General features: G+C 37.0%; 3 protein-coding genes across 6 annotated transcripts in view; 1 reads left to right on the top strand and 2 right to left on the bottom strand.

The window, feature by feature from the left end:
- snx17 (sorting nexin 17) overlaps positions 1 to 1888 on the bottom strand; it is a 33886-nt gene extending 31998 nt beyond the window's left edge. Inside the window, exon 1 of the mRNA XM_074628047.1 lies at positions 1335 to 1888. Within this exon, the coding sequence (XP_074484148.1) occupies positions 1335 to 1394 (60 nt within the window). The 5' untranslated portion in view covers positions 1395 to 1888. The remainder of the gene's footprint in view (positions 1 to 1334) is intronic.
- A 2552-nt stretch (positions 1889 to 4440) lies between these two features.
- On the top strand, positions 4441 to 7969 carry atraid (all-trans retinoic acid-induced differentiation factor). Its single transcript, XM_074628052.1, has 7 exons — positions 4441 to 4594; positions 4737 to 4870; positions 6020 to 6088; positions 6566 to 6637; positions 6729 to 6850; positions 6944 to 7044; positions 7129 to 7969. Exons 1-7 carry the CDS (start codon positions 4496 to 4498, stop codon positions 7231 to 7233), a joined length of 702 nt encoding a protein of 233 aa, XP_074484153.1. The 5' UTR covers positions 4441 to 4495; the 3' UTR covers positions 7234 to 7969.
- Positions 7970 to 8572: 603 nt separating this feature from the next.
- Positions 8573 to 15752, bottom strand: eif2b4 (eukaryotic translation initiation factor 2B, subunit 4 delta). Of its 4 annotated transcripts, none has more exons than XM_074628049.1 (14): positions 15631 to 15752; positions 15113 to 15150; positions 14192 to 14366; positions 13906 to 14091; positions 13071 to 13153; positions 12037 to 12069; positions 11487 to 11578; positions 10997 to 11111; positions 10549 to 10625; positions 10289 to 10391; positions 10022 to 10149; positions 9572 to 9749; positions 9265 to 9445; positions 8573 to 8914 (listed from the first exon to the last, which is right to left on the bottom strand). In XM_074628049.1, the coding sequence occupies exons 1-14, from the start codon at positions 15650 to 15652 to the stop codon at positions 8715 to 8717; spliced, it is 1611 nt and encodes a 536-aa protein (XP_074484150.1). In that variant the 5' UTR covers positions 15653 to 15752; the 3' UTR covers positions 8573 to 8714. The 4 variants fall into 4 exon arrangements, with proteins under 4 accessions (XP_074484150.1, XP_074484151.1, XP_074484149.1 ...); XM_074628050.1 differs by having other exon boundaries at positions 12043 to 12069; positions 13906 to 14094; XM_074628048.1 differs by having other exon boundaries at positions 13906 to 14094.
- Positions 15753 to 17362: the final 1610 nt, after the last annotated feature.

The following is a 17362-nucleotide window of genomic DNA, read 5'->3' on the forward strand; positions in this document are numbered from 1 at the left end:
TGGAAGGTTAAAGGTTAAACAACGCTACAAACTTACGCTAAATTTTGGCAAGGAAAAACTGGCATAGACCTTTTCAAAAGGGGTCCATTGACCTCTGACCTCAATATATGCGAATGAAAATGGGTTCTATGGTTACCCATGAGTCTCCGCTTTACAGACATGCCCACTTTATGATAATCACATGCAGTTTTGGGCACGTTATAGTTATATAGCATTAAAACAAAAGAGACTGTTGTGTCTGAGGTGAAGAATCAGAGATTAGGTGACTCACTCATGTCTCTTCAGGTGGCTTTGACAGTAAATGACAACAAGTGATGCCAACTTGATACACACCATCACAATGCAACATTTTTGAGTCACATTAAAACATCTACTGGGAAAATGCCAAATATAATGTTGAATCATGATGAAGACCAGGGGTTACCTTCCTAATGATGCATTCAAGGCCTCACAGAATCACAGTCAGACTAGGCAGGATGTATTGGAGGTGAAAAAGATTTGCACTCAACTTCCTAAATCAAGTCTATTCGCCTATCTAGGTTGTATTCTTGTGAAACAGTAGTCTAACTAAGGGTGTAGTTGTTTTTGTATTGCCTTAGGCAATTGTTTGAGCTGTGACTCACTCATGTCTCTTCAGGTGGCTTTGACAGTAAATGACAACAATTGGTGCCAATTTAGTATATACACCATCACAATGCAATATTTTGGAGCCACATTAAAGACATCAACTAGGTAAATGCCAAATATAATGTTGAATCATGATGGAGACCATGGGGTCATACCTTCCTAATGATGCATTCAAGGCCTCACAGAATCACATTCACACTAGGCAGGATGTATTGGAGGTCAAAACGACTTTCAGGTGGCTTGACAGTAAAGGACAACAGTTGGTGCCAACTTAGTACACACCATCACAGTGCAACATTTTGGAGCCACATTAAAACATCTACTAGGTAAAGCTAAATATAATGTTGAATCATGATGAAGACCATGGGTCATACCTTCCTAATGATGCATTCAAGGCCTGACAGAGGTGGAGGTGAAAAAGACTTTCACTCAACTTCCTCACGTTTTTAAAATCAAGTCTATTCGCCTATCTAGGTTGTATTCTTGTGAAACAGTAGTCTAACTGAGGTTATAGCTGATTTGTTTTATTGCATTAGGCAGTGGTTTGCCACCACTGCTCATGCAATCAGATCATTTTATAACAGTAAACACAGGAACTCGTAGTGGCTGCATTGACCTGCATTTTAGCCCGAACCTGTGGCCATTTAACACCTAGGCTAAAGTGAAAGCATGGTTAAAAAACAAAAACACAAATCCATCATGCTCACCACATAGGTTGATCCATTTTCTCCCGAACGAACCTCCGTTTCGGGTATGGAAAAATGCATTTTAATAGCTCGACGACACAAGTCCTTGAACGCCACCAAAGGTTTTACGATGGAGAAGAAGACAGTTTCCTCACACAAAGTCCACTGCAGTGACTGTCTACAGAGGAGGAGGAGGCTCTCACACGGTTTATCCACTGGTTTGTAGTCCGGGGAAAAGCGGTGGAGACTGCTGACGACTTTAATATCCCGTGTACCAACTAGCTATTCACATAAAACTTCTCCCCACGTCAGTGTCAAACTTTTCTAACTGCCTGTTCCTGCAGCAGCCATGTTGCACAAGTGTTAAGTACACCTTCACTGTTGTTGGCGTTTCAAACACCCTCTACACCCACTTTAAAATAACGCGTGATAACTTAAAAACCACCTCCTACATTTGCTGAAGAGAAATCGACACGGCGACGGAGGAAACTCATAGATAATGTGGTAGAAAATCGCAGAGAAAATCAGATGTAACCAGGGCCGTCGTCAAGCCATCTGTGTTCAGTGTATCTAGTGGCCCATCAAGAGGCATTGCAACAACCTTTATGGGATAAACCATCTCATTTTTTTTAGACAGGGGGGTGGTCTACTCTTCGCGGGTAAGAAATAAAACAAAATTGTCATATTTCACGTCACAAATTTTACACTTGAATACATAGATGTGTAATGTAATTATATAAATATGCCAAAAAACATTTTTCTTGCTATATTTTTAATGTTATTAAATCATTAAAACTTGAAGTCACCCCCTGTATTTGGTGCAGCCCAAAGTGACAGTGAAAGCGCAGTCAAAATTCATTACAGTCAAAAAAAATGCGTCTACACATTTTGTCAACAATTTTTTTTGTTGTATGTTCCTTGCTGATCTTGTTTATGTTTGTTTATCTTTGTCAATATGATAAAATAAAAAAAAAAACGTAAAGACAAGATTTTTTTTCTTGATTTTTAGTTATGTTTATTTCAGTATTTATGGATTGTCTGTAATTTTATCTTATGTTCCTTGCTAATCTTGTTTACGTTTGTTTATCTTTGTCAATATGATACAAATAAAAAAAAAACGTAAAGACAGAAGATTTTTTTCTTGATTTTTAGTAATGTTTATTTCAGTATTTATGTTTTTGTTTTTTTTCATTTTTTCATATGTTCCTTGCTGATCTTGTTTATGTTTGTTTATCTTTGTCAATGTGATAAAATAAAAAAATAAAAAAACGTAAAGACAAGATTTTTTCTTCTTGATTTTTAGTTATGTTTATTTCAGTATTTATGGATTTTCTGTCATTTTATCTTATGTTCCTTGCTGATCTTGTTTACGTTTGTTTATCTTTGTCAATATGATAATTGGGATGCGTTGGCATCAATATCAGAGTACAAACACAAAAGTCTAACCTTATTTGGCATCCAAAGGAAGGTGATTAGAACTAGGGCTGCAACTAATGATTATGTTCATTGTTGATTATTTTCTCAATTAATCGATTATTTGTCTGGTCTATAAAATGTCAGAAAAAATTGTGAAAAATGTCGATCAGTGCTTCCCAAAGCCCAAGATGACGTCTTCAAATGTCTTGTTTTGTCCACACAACTCAAAGATATTCAGTTTACTGTCATAGAGGAGTAAAGAAACCAGAAAATATTCACATTTAAGAAGCTGGAATCAGAGAATTTAGACTTTTTTTCCTTAAGAAATTACTCAAACCAATTATCAAAATAGTTGGCAATTCATTTAGTTGACAACTAACAGATTAATCAGTGCAACCTAAACTGACAGTGAAAGCGTAGTCAAAATTCATAACAGTAAAAACAAAATGCGTCTAAAATTTTGTCAACAATTTTAATTAAATTTTTTAAAATTTTAATTTAATGAAATAGGACTATAAATGTTAAGCTACTTTGATTGGTGCACTTTGTTGCACAAAAATATATATTTTGAATGAGAGAAAAAAGGTTTTACATAAAGAATATTACTCGCATTGAAACATTAAATTATATTATATTATATATTATATATTTTATACATTATATATTATATGATGCTGTGCAACACTTTGTGCAATAATCTGGCAAAACTGTCATCTCATCAATATACATATTGTATTTTTATATTTTATATTGTATTATCTTTTATGTTTTTTATATTTATATTGCACTATCTCTTTTTTTATTGTATTATCTTTTCATTAGCACCTATGGGATTGTCACAATCTAATTTCGTTGTACTACACAATGACAATAAATGGCTTGAATTGAATTGAATTGAATTAAAGTCGTTTTGATTAGCTGCAAAATTAATTATTTGCACATATTATTATCAAATTCTGCACAAATAAAACAAGCTAGATGTTTACTGTGTGTATTCACATGGGTGCTGCTATTTATTATATTTAAAGATTCAAGATTCAAGTTTCAAGCCCTTTATTGTCATTGTGTAGTACAACGAAATTAGATTGTGACAATCCCATTGGTGCTGATGAAAAGATAATACAATAAAAAAAGAGATAGTGCAATATAAATATAAAAAACATAAAAGATAATACAATAAAAAAAGAGATAGTGCAATATAAATATAAAAAATATAAAAGATAATACAATAAAAAAAGAGACAGTGCAATATAAATATAAATATAAAAGATCATACAATAAAAAAGAGATAGTTCAATATAAATATAAATATAAAAGATAATACAATAAAAAAGAGATAGTTCAATATAAATATAAAAGATAATACAATAAAAAAAGAGATATATATATATATATAAACATAAAAGATAATACAATAAAAAGAGATAGTGCAATACAAATATAAATATAAAAGATAATACAATATAAAATATAAAAATACAATATGTATATTGATGAGATGACAGTTTTGCCAGATTATTGCACAAAGTGTCTGTCAGATAATTATATAATTATTGCACAGCATCATATAATTATTGCACAGAGTGATCAGCATATGTTATTGCACATATCCGTAACAGTACTACATAAGAAGATAATATTACATTAAATGCACCAGCGTATGCGTAATTGTTGCGCAAAATTAAATTCAGACTTTGTTGATAAAGTGCTGGATCAGCTTCCGGTCACGTGTTCGCTACAGTAGAGGATCATATGACTTAAAGTCGATGAAGATGAGAGCTGGGAGCAGCCAGCTGACACTTGAAGTGCTTGTTTTGATCTTTAATTTGTGTTTTTACGCAAGTTATCAACTGACTGAGCTGCAGGTAAGACTTGGATCTGACTGTGGTCTTTATAATAATAAGTAAATTACACATATCATTGAAAAAACAGCGTGTTTTGGTGGATGTACAGGACAGATTGTTGTTTACATTTCTTTTTCCCCTTCGTAATGATGTGTAATCGCAGGTATGTGAGCTCTGCAGCGGTACAGTCCTAAATGGCACCGCAGTGGGCCGGTTCTGCTTCTTATCCGCTGGTCGGATAGACGGACGCTGCTGCTTGAGAAATGAAAACATTAGCGACCCTGAACACATCATCGGGTAGGACTTCAATGTCGCCTTCAGGGTCTATCGGAAATACATTTTCCATTTTAGAACAACAAGTTGTTTTTTTTGTTTTTTTTTTATACAGTAGTTACATATTCCAATTTTTCATTACAAAAGATATCAGCAAATATATTTCACAGTATACAAATAATATAAAGATAAAATTAAATATACAACAAAAAATGTGACGAAAGGAAAAGATGAATAAAAACAATGTAAACAATTGGAATAAATTTATATATATATATTTTTTGTCAATTTAAAATTTTTTGAGTTTAAAGTTTTTTAAATCGTAGTCAAAATGTTTTTATAATATAATATACAATATTTTGATGGATGTTATTTTGCTCAATCTTTGTTAGTATGATCTTTTTCAAAATGGTTTACAAGTTAGATGTGGTTAACGTGAACAAAAACTGTAAAGGACACCAGTATAAATAAGTAAATAAATTACTATGCAAAAAAGTAAATATGTGTAAATATAAGTTAAACATTTTTTAATTAAATTAAAAAAAAATGTAAAGACAGCAGATTTTTTTCTTGATTTTTAGTAATGTTTATTTCAGTATTTATGGATTTTCTGTCATTTTATCAAATGTTCCTTGCTGATCTTGTTTATGTTTGTTTATATTTGTCAATACGATAATTAGGATGCGTTGGCATCAATATCAGAGTACAAACACAAAACTCTAACCTTATTTGGCATCCAAAGGAAGGTGATTAGAACTACTGTAGGGCTGCAACTAATGATTATTTTCATTGTTGATTATTTTCTCAATTAATCAATTAGTTGTCTATAAAATGTCAGAAAATGGGGAATAATGTCGATCAGTGTTTCCCAAAGCCCACGATGACGTCCTCAAATGTCTTGTTTTGTCAACAACTCAAAGATATTCAGTTTACTGTCATAGAGGAGCAAAGAAACCAGAAAATATTCACATTTAAGAAGCTGGATGGATTAATCATTTCAGCTTTAATTAGAACTTTTTCAGTATTATTATTTTGCACAATTACTATGGTATACCTGTGGTCTGGTTGGTCTTAATTATGAGCTTTGTTCCTTTTCATAGAAGCTTAGGAGGAGCATTGAAATAAGACATATTGGGTTGAGCAAACCTTTTGTTCTTTTTTTGTTTGTGTCAGGTTGGATCTGTCCAATTGTTCACTTACTCACGTGGAGGATCTTCAGGGAGCATCAACAGCATTAATGATGTATGTACAGTAACTACAGTTTTATACCTTTTTACACAACATAGTTTAATGTACAAACAAGATAACGGAAGGCCCTGCCTGCCTGAACACTTCCTCAGTGACTGTATGAGGGAAGAAGAAAGAAGAAGAAGACCTGTGCTTATCACTACTGTACATATTGATTCTGCACGATCATATGGACACGTTCCACATTATACATTGTCGTGGACTTCGTGGAAACTTACGTGAGCGATTCCTCCGAATTTTAGTGTTGATAAGATTAGGAGTTAGGAAAGTTTCTATTCTTAGCAGCAAATAAAAGCTTCATCTCTCTTACTGGCAAGGAACAAAAACTCTTCAACTGCTCTTTAGAGAAAGAAATAGAGCTAAATCAGATTAAGTACTTACTTGTTTAGAGCACTTCCAGTATAAGGATTAGTATTTATATGGAGCCATTTGTCTTTGCCCTTTCTTACTTTATAATCTTTTGCTTTGCAGAGACCTCTCACTCAATCCCATTGTCAACATCAGTGACACAGCGTTTCAAGGATTTACTGACTTAAATTACTTGTAAGTATTCCGTTACAAAAACTGAGCTACGACAGCTGCTCATGAGTATAAAGTGTTATGTTTTTGTAACTCTATTTCTGTGTGTCTACAGGATTTTGCCACAAGACATGGTTTGTCCAGGGGGCAACACTTCTTGGGAAAAGGTGGAGGTCAAAGACGGAAATCGTCTTTGTGAAGGCCAGAAAGATATGTGCAACCAGACTGGACAGCTGTGTAAGTTCCCATCTGATACTCATAAGATCTAAAAAGCCTCTCTGGTAATACATGACAACTGTTCATCTCATAATTATTATTAATAATCCTCAGCCATGAACTGCCCGGAGAACTCCCTCTGTGCCCCCTACGGCCCCAGCTTCTTCGAGTGCAGCTGTGCCGTCAACTATCACGGATACAAGTGTCTTCGAGAGGTCAGTTCTTCTTCATCACTGAGTTTGACATGTGAATCTTTTGATTATTTTTTACATTTTTGTGTTTGTTTTCATTGTCAATAGGGGGAGTTCCCGCTTCTCCAGGTGTTTGTGCCTCTTGGAGCGTTTACGGTTGTGATGGCTATCCTGCTGTGGGTCACCCAGAGACGTAAGGCCAAGTCACTCTGAGGCTGCTGAACTGCGGTCGACTTCTTTATCTGCAATGATCTACTGAGCTGAAACTGAAAGGGAAAAAGCTGACACAAAGTCTGAGTTGACCCCCAGGCTTCTTTTAAACATGGTGTTTTATTTTACTTTATTTTATCTGGGTACATATTTATCTGGGTTTTAAAAACTGGCATTTTTTTATTTTTTTTTACGGCATCATCAGTGCAATTTTAGAGATAAATTTAATTCCAACATGTTGTTCCAAGTTTTAAATGTCTGCCAATAATATAATAATAATTAAATGTAGTTAATTGACATAAGATATTAATGACAGATTTGCTCGCTGTTATCTGTGCCAAACATGCACTCAATGTGTGCGAGTTTACACGATGTCCTTAAGCAGATTTTGAGGAAATTCGTAGAATTTAGCAGTTTGTTTACTGCATGTTGAACATGTACTTCACTCTGAGCAAAAACCAAGTCAGGTTCAGTCTATGAATCACGATGTGAACCATCAGAATTTTAAGTTTTTCTGAATTAAGTTGTATTAAAAAGGTGAGACATTGGGTTTAAGTACTACAGTTTGTTATTAAGTTGCTGCTTTTATGCCAAATCTTGTATGTTTTTGACTCAAAATGTTGTGTGCCTACTGGTGAGTTGAAATGTGTTCATCAGTCACTTGTGGAAAATGTCTTGATATTGATGTGCGAGTAGTTTTCGATGAGATTCAGGGTTCTAATAAAATATTAAAAACAAATGCTTTACTTGAATTACCACCATGAAATTAAGCACTGAACTGAATATCAACTATTGCATTAACTAATAAATGTCTACTGTAAAGGGGAAACACGTTTTAGCTGTGGATAAAATGTTTCCCCCCCGAATTCAAGATTAAAACATGTGCCAATATGAGATTAGAAGCACATGAGCATCATGTGTTGACTTCGTGGACATAAACAAGCTGAGATCCTCTCCCCAAAAAATATTTTACGACCTGGTTTATATCTCGCTCTTCTTTATCCGGTTCCATTGATCAGGTCATTAAAAACTAGTCAGAGGAATTTTATGGCTCGCATGAGTTCTTCAGAGATACTGCAGCTCCAACTGTAATTAGGGAACCATTTCTGGCTGGTTTAAAATTGCATGCTGTGGTCGACAACGAGTGTGTGTTGTGAACCACAGCGGAATTGTTCTGCTCTAAATACTGGTAATTAAATGTCCTGTTGTAAAGCAACAGTCACAACATGGATCTAATAAAACTTCTTGCCTATACCCAATATTAAAAAAAGACCTACTTACCCCCAAGGAAACAAATCTCTGTAATTATCCAATCCTAACATAAAAACACACATGGACTCCGTTTAAAAAGCTTATGCCATTTCAGATATATATTTATTGCATGCTCAAAGCACGATATTTTGTGTTGTGTGCGAGCATTTCGAGCTCGCAAACTTCCCCCCAATCGAAAACACAGAGAAACCGCCTCTGAGCCGGAAGGTCGTTCACTGGTCCACGTTTTTGACTCGCAGCACCACCGGGACCGAGGTGCACGGGATCATTCCCAGATCTGTGATGACTAAGTCCACGAAATCAGGCGGCGTCACGTCGTACACCAGGTTAAGCAGGCCGAGTGACTTCACTTCCTGCCAGTGCTCGAGCTGGGTCTTCCCTTTACGGGTCACGATGAGGTCATCGGGGTCATCTGGAACGCACAGGTGAAGATAAATAATCTAGTTTAATGTAATGTTTGGAAGGAATTTATATTAATGCAGAGGTCAAATTGAGCAAAAGCAGCATCTGAAGTCTACACATTTATGTAACAATTAGGGTTGTCAAAGTGAATGCGTTAACAAATTCATTTTGACCACTCCCATGTTAACAAGAGGGTTAATACTTGACAAATCTCCCGTTAAGGTACATTTTGAACGATAAAAAAGGTGATTAATTTGCGATTAATTGTGATTAATCATGGACAATCATGTGATTAAATATTTCAATTGATTGACAGCCCTAGTAACTAATTCAACAAGCCACTGACTATTCTTTCCGTACCTAGTTCATTGGACACGAAGGAATCCGTCTGCACCCTCTCACAAAACTTGTAGGTCTCACAACACACCAGCACAGGTACGTTAAAGGCTCTGGCCACCAGAGCTATCTGCGACGTCCCCACGCGAGACATGACGTAACCGTTGGCCAGCAGGGCGTGAGCACCGAGGAACACCTTAGATACCTACGGAGGTCCAAGTTCAAGGAATCATAAAGACAGAAACATGATTTTTAAATCAACAAAATTGAACATGGCTACTCCTTGGGTAAATATATATGCCTTGCTCTATCTACTAAGGCTAGAATGTACCTCTGGAAGGATGTAGGAGACAGCCGAGATAAGGACGTAGGTGCAGCTGATGCCTTTCTGGACGAGGCGCCTCAGGGCCTCCCGGCCCTCCAGTCGGGGCCTGCTGTCCACCACGATCACACGGAACTTCCTGTTTTTCTCAAAGGCCTCGCACAGGATGTGGTTGACCAGCGACGAGCTGAGCAGAGAGGGTGGAAATGTTAGAGGAGAATGTGGAAGGAAGGTGTCAGTTTAATGGGCGAGACAAGAAAAGGGAAGAGAAAGTGTTAGGAGAGGTTTAAAAGTAGGATTTTAGGGCTTAGTGTTGCATTTCTTTTGCATAACAAATAATTAAGCAATGCTTGGTAACAGGGAACTGCAGACTCTACAGCTGAAACTAAAACACACACACACAGTTATGACATTTAAACATAATTTTTCCCCCTTGCTTGTCAGCTTTAAGAGGCTTACCATCCATAAACTAGGATGACATCCCCGTCACTGATCTTTTCTATGGAGTACTTGGCAATAGCTTTAGCAGCAAGGACGATCTTCTCATTAATGTAGCACTCGATACAGCTCAGCAGATGTCTCTTTGCCTAAACAGAGAAACAGAGGATGCATGAGGGGGGAAGAGATGGAAAATGTAAATCAGTAACATCGAATCTATGGAATATACAACACGTTAAGTTTATGATCTGTGGCTAAAATTGTGAGAAAAGCAAGTGTGACAATCACCTCTTCTTCTTTGCATTGACTATTAATATTGGAGATCTCTTTCTTGATGTATTTGATTGCATTACCCATGCTGGCTGACAGAGGGCGACATTGATTCAAAAAACTGCAAGAAAAAAATTAGACAAAAAGGAACAATTTCATGTGTTAGTTAAACTGTAAAATTGACAAATTAGGAGAACAGTTAGTAGTAAAACTTTTGCTGATTTAGTAAAACCAAAGGAGTGATGATACATGACTAAAATGTAAACAATTTGTTGTACCTGATATAAGGTTTCAGCTTGTTGACCAAGTCTCTAGATAGCTCCTCATTTGGGGGCGTGGTATAGTCCCTTATTACCTGAAGCAGGAAAAAAACATTACTTTTTAGTTTGTTTGCTTTAAATCTATCCACAATAAAGAAAATAAAGTATGTTAACCTCACATTAGAGAATGCAATTTCAGGATTTCAGGACAGCAGGCAGCTAAACTGCACTGCTTGAAAAGCTGGAAACTGGACTGTTTTTCTGTCTTGTATAAACTGAAGGAGTACGAACCAGTAACAGTAACATTGCTACAACATTTAAAGCTATGAGTGTGTCTCCATCTTGCACTTTCATTGTACTAGATTACAAACACAAAACCAAACAAAGCGTTTGTGTTGCTGTGTTGCTCTAAATACTGGCGAGGAAGGAGAATTGGATGGTAAAGCAGCCAGTGTGCTCTCTGTACCTGTTTGAAGGCATGCAGCAGGGCGACAGAGCGAGCGTTGGATCCGGCCACAATGCCCTGTGAATACTGGAGACCCAGGCGAACAATAGCAGGATGAATCACTGTAGAGGGAATGCTGCAAAAGACAATAACAGTCAATAACAATAAGGCAGATTTAAGGTCATCTTAAAAGATATATCACTAGCACTACATAAATCTAAAGCTGGGTTTCCACCAAAATTTCCCGGGACTTTTAGTCCCTGGGAACTCTCTCTGAGTCAGGGAGGCCGACAGCAGAGCCTAACATTAAGGTTAATGTTATCAAACAAAGAAAAATGTTCTCCACTCATCCTAAAATGGTCCTAAATTCCCTGTGGTGGAAATGCAAGGAGTTCCTCAAAATGTTCTTAGTTCTGGGGGAAAGTTCCTGCGGTGGAAATGGGGCTTAACTCTTCCCAGACAACACCTAACGACCTACTGTACTACATTATATTGTATATTTTCAGTTTACCTGAGTTGCTGTGTTAGAGGGGCGTTGCGACTGTACTGGTGGAGATGAGAAAACAGGCTGACTTTGTAGCCGTAGTCCGACCGGAGTGGAATCTGAAATGAAGCAGATTAGACAAAAAATTCATAAGTAAAATTCAATGGACAACAGGGAGAAACAACGGTTGCTATAGAGCCAGATTCATATTACTTTAATTTACAGAGATGTGTTCATGTTTAACTTTGGCAACACAGAAAATCTAATTTTTTATTACGTATGATTTTGCTGTAAATACTCTACAAACTCTACAAACACAGCAGAAGGGAGTGTAACAATAAATCTGCACAGCAAACAGCTCAGCGTTGTAGAAAAACACACAAAGAACAAAAAGATACAATTAACACGTTACCAACATCTCAAACGAACACACTTCTGTCTCAATGGACCGAATAGTAAGTTTGCATCCATAACTTTTCATTTACTGATTGGTGCTGGAGTACGATGACAATTACAGGTTAGCAAACAAAACTAGACAAATGTCAATGGCACACGTTTACATTCGAGGAAGTCAAACCTTCACATTTGCAGCAGCATTGCACCCTGGTGTCTGAAAGAAATATTAGGTATGATCACATGCGGTTATGACTCATGGTTATGTGAGGTTGCAATGAGTGACAAAACATGATTAACACACACTGACATTTTTTAACACTCTGTATTTTAGGATTGTTTATCGATCAGAGTGATAAAGTCCAGTTGAAATTTGATCTGAGACCGTTGATCTGGTCAACAAAGGACAGGAGTTCAAACCTACTGTGCGTTCCCATACCATCATACTATTTATTTCGTAAGCCAGAAAAAGATTTAGTATGTCCCATATGTCCCAATACATAGTATGTCAAATGCAGTGTGGCAAAAATACCAGGATGTCTTACTACATCTGGTCGCATTTTGCAGTATGCAAGCCAGCATGCTTTTCTGACTATTCTGACCCACAATTCTCTACGCAAAGAATATAGGAGCAAGAGGGTCAAAGTTCAAGGCGCAATGTTATGAAGAAGCAGTATGTCCAAATTGTATGCAACAGTACGCAGCTTTTAAGGGCAGTATATATATATATATATATATATATATACACGATTTGGAACATAGCCAAAGCGTTTCAGACAGAGGGTAAAAAGAGGTGCTGCGACACAGCCGGTATGAGAAAAATAAAGCGTTTTTTTGGAACAGTAAAGCATGACAAGTCCTCTTTAAATAGAAACCTAAGGTTATGCTTGTTATTGTTGATCAGGCCAGAGAAATATGCTGCTCTTGAATGTTATATAGTAAACAAAACACATTATATAGTATGTTATTTGCAACAGGTGTCTGATTAAACAATCAAAATCCAGGAAATTCCTCATTAGTGTTAGTTCGAATGAGATTGGTAAGAGTCATCATCATGCCTTGATTCATTTAGTCTGTTCTTCCTTTTTTTCTCATTTCAAAATATTAACAACACTGGCAGTGTATGCTCATTATTATGCCAAGGCAAGCTGTTCTGAATCAGACAAAGCATGCTTTCATGATTCAAGGTGTTAAGAGATGACACATTAAGTAGCTAACCTGCTGTCTTTCCAATTTCTTCGCCAGTTTCTTTAAAACGTCCGGGTTGTCCACTTGGACATGTTCTGGGAGCCTCTTCACCACTGGAAACACAGAAAAACATGTGACTTTCTCCAAAGTATAATGTGTACATTTCAGAATTATTATGCTGACCTCCTGGGCTACTACCACACGCGCAGTTTGCCTCGGTTCAGGGGGCTCACTGAAACCCCTATACATCTATATTTTTTATAATAACGTAGAACTAATAATTTATGTAATGATGAATAACATCGACCTTGTTGTGTCTTTTTATTGACAGAATAAGAAACGAAAAGATAAGATAGATTTATGGTATTTTTATTTACTTATAGCCTAATAACATCGGACACTATGTTAAATATGCACTTCTGTTATGCTATGTAAACAAACCACATACCTATCAGCTGTACGGTCCAGATCAGACTAGAGACGTAACCACTTAAAAGATGGGTGAGTAGTATTTGCTGTCTTCAGACGTTTGTGTTTTTAAAACTGCAATATTTACTGAAAATGACATACAATACAGCCAATAGTAGCCTAAGTAAATGTTCCTTCCAGCCAGCTGTCACCTTATTTAGGCGTTTGTAATGAAATGAGGAGATATCGTATCAGATAACTCCTCATTTCAAACTGATTTTGTCACTGCCGCCTGCTCGCGTTGCATTCTGTTTGGAGGGTGTAATATGTAGGCTACGTGACACATCCCAATGCGTTAGACCTCTCTGAGTTGTAGCTACATATTACATTCCCTCTGGATTCTTTTTGTGAATCCCCAACCTTAAAGTTCAAATTACGCCTATGGCTACTACAGTACCTGGCTGCAGCTCACTAGTCGGTGCTTTAGGTTTGCTTGTAGCGGCTGGCTGTCCCACGTCTCCCTTCTTGCCCTTGGAGGCCCTCTCAGCCTCTTGCCGAGCTCTCCTCTCAGCTTTCACGTCTGCTTTACTCTTAGGTGGCTGAGTTTCTGAGGCAGGCACAGGAACCGGTGCAGGAGCGGGCACTGCTGAGGGAGTCGAGGGGAGACACAGCTAAGGGTCAGGATAAAGATTCATTACAGTCATGCAACACAGTTAGAAACAACAATGATTGGTGCCGTCCACCTTTCTGTGAGGGTTGCGTTGGAGGCTGGGAACTGACAGGCTTCTCTTCTTTCTTCTTCTTCTTTTCGCTTTCCTGTGGAGCCTGTTCATCTTTTTTCTCTTTGTTCTTCTTCTGATGTTTCTTCTCTTTCCTCATCCGTTGCTTCTCCTCTTTGGACAGCTCTTTGCCTTCAGTCTGTTAAGCAAACATGTCAAGAAGGAAAAGGGGTCAACAATAACAAACATGTAGCCTTATATGACACTGTGGCTAATATAAGATAAGATATTTAAAGATACATTTATTAATCCCCGGAGGGAAATTCAGGTGTCAAAGCAACAACATCAGCAAACAGAGTGAAACACAGGAGAGGTACAGGTATACAGAAATTATGAAAACAATAAGAGATATAAAAGATACAGAGTGAATGGGTGAACATAGTGTGTGCAGTCCGTCAATAAATAAATGTAGTATGTGCAATAAATAAATGTAATATTTACATATGTGCAGTCTATAAAGTGGTATATAGGATGTATAGTGTAAAGTAAGTGTAAAGTGCGCTAGTGGTTTGAGTCCAAGATGGTTGTAGATAGTGCATGTTTAAACTTCTTAAAGTCCTCATAGTTCTCATATGGCGGTCAGCCTTGGTTGTGGAGCCTGATGGCTACCATGAAGGACTGACCCAGGCGCTTTGTGTTGTGCCGAGGGGGGATGAGTCTGTGGCTGAAGGTGCTCCTCATCTTGACTAGCTCATCATGGAGGAGGTGGGAGGGGTTATCCAGGATAGCGTCCAGCCTCCTCCACCTCCACCTCCAAACACAGAGCTAGCCTTCCTCACCAGCCTGTTCAGCTTCTTGGCATCCCTTGTGTTGATGTTACCCCCCCAACATGCCACAACAAAGAAGAAGACATCAAGTCATCAAGGATATCAAGAGCATACTAACCTTTGCTCGTTGAATGTCATCTTTACTTTCAGGTCCATCTGTAAAACAACCAATATATGATTGTATGATTACATCAGTTTATGGCACACTTATGTCCCCTTCAAGATAAAAGCCTTTATTCAGCTCCCAGTCCTTCAGCTTGTTGTTGATGCTGTTATCTGCCTGTATGTCACTGAACTTACCAGGTTTGCATCATGCTCACATAACTTGTTGGTTAACATCTTCATCAGCACAGTGGCATCTTAAAAACAGGCTTTTCTTTCACTTGTTCTGTTCATTTTAATACAACTAGTGGAAAAGATGATGCAACATGACGATGAACCGTTCACTTGCATGCAGTGCTAACATTAGCAGCACTTAACATAGAGGAGGAGATAACTCTTCTGTGAGCTAAACTCAGACACCACAGAACACGGACTATAAGAGCAGGATGTATTGTGTCGCTGCGCCCTCAGTAAAGTAATGAAAACATATAGAAACAGTTGTAAAGTCCAGCTGTTAGAGACTCACGAACTCACCTGTCACTCCACTGTCAGCCATGTTTACGATGCTGCTGCTTCACTTCCGGTGGTGCTGCAGGAAACTACCGCCCCGGGAAACTTATATCGCCCCCTAGTGGTGAGATATAATACTGCCTCTATACTCCAAACTATGATTCTATATTCCTCCTCCTAAAGCAGGGGTCAGCAACCTTTACTATCAAAAGAGACATTTTAGGCAACAAAAAAAATATCTGTCTGGAGCCACAAAACATTTGAGCATTGTGATGAAGGTAACACAGTTTATAGTCTAAGTATATAGTATATAAGTTTAATGCAGTGAGGGCCAAAGTGCAAATGTACTACGGAGTATTAGAGCCACATTGAGGGAAAAAAACATCTGAGATTTCCAGAATAAAGTCCTAATATTACGAGAATAAAGTCATAACTTGACAAGAAAAAAAGTTGTTATATTACGAGAATAAAGTCATAATATTACGAGAAAAAAGTCGTAATATTACTGGAACAGGGGTCTGCAACCTGCTGCTCAGGAGCCACATGTGTCTCTTTAGCTCCTCTCCAGTGGCTCCCTGTGGATTTATAAAAATGGAAATTAATAACTGTTTTTTTGTTTACTTTTTCATTTTTATTTATCATTGTTGTAGGTCTATGGTACGACGGTACGACCGTACGATGGTACGACGGTACGACGGAGTATTAGGGCCACATTGAGGACAAATAAATAAATCTGAGATTTCGAGAATAAAGTCATAGGTTTACGAGAAAAAGTCATAATATTAATTAGTAGTAATTTTACATGTTATTTTCTTTTTTTCTCCTAAAGTTATGACTTTATTCTTGTAATATTCCGACTTTTTTTCTCGCAAAGTTATGGCTTTAGTTTCGTAATATTACGACTTTTTTCTCGTAAAGTTATGACTTTATTCCCGTTAAGTTATGACTTTATAATCGTAATATTGGGACTTTTTTTTTTTAATTGTTGCAGCATTATTGTTGTTTTTGCATAGATGTCATTTTGTGGCATAATTTCTGTACACTGTAGAGAATTTTCTGTTTACAGTACATGTAACACATTGCTACACAAATACATTTACTGTATACAAATGTGCATATCCTTTGTCTGTGTAGCTACTACAGTATTGACTTTTCCCAGTAAACTTTGACCTACTGTTGAAATGGGAATCTAAACAGCTCCGTGCGATACACATCAGCATTCACCTAGACAAAACTGGCATTCTTGTATAGTACAATAAGTAGTCAGTGTCAAAAAAATAGGGATTTGTATATAAGAAACATTTCTAGGGTCGACTGGTGACAAAAACATCTAAACATTTTGACCAGTACGGCTCATACGATGACAAAGCGACTTTTCATTTTGGTGGCATTGGCCAATTTACTGACACATAAACTAGGTTTTGAAGCATGAATTAAGTGTTTTGGGTGAGTTACTACCTTTTAGACATTCAATAGAGAATAGAGTTGACTGACAGTTAACAGGCCTACTGTAAAAACACAGAAAAAGGTTTATGCACATTTGTATGTATACAGTACATTTATTTGTATAGCGATGTGTTACATGTACTGTTAACAGAATATTCCCCATTGATCTTTCATGTAAAGTCATATAGCCTATAGTGAACAGAAAATTTACCACAAAATGATATCCTTGCCAAAAATAAGTAAAGCAAAAAACAGCTAATTGTACCTCCTCTCAGTACGTAACACCATGTCATGGATATTTATGGAATAT

The sequence above is a fragment of the Sebastes fasciatus genome (assembly GCF_043250625.1).
Source record: "Sebastes fasciatus isolate fSebFas1 chromosome 18 unlocalized genomic scaffold, fSebFas1.pri SUPER_18_unloc_2, whole genome shotgun sequence".
Taxonomy (NCBI): domain Eukaryota; kingdom Metazoa; phylum Chordata; class Actinopteri; order Perciformes; family Sebastidae; genus Sebastes; species Sebastes fasciatus.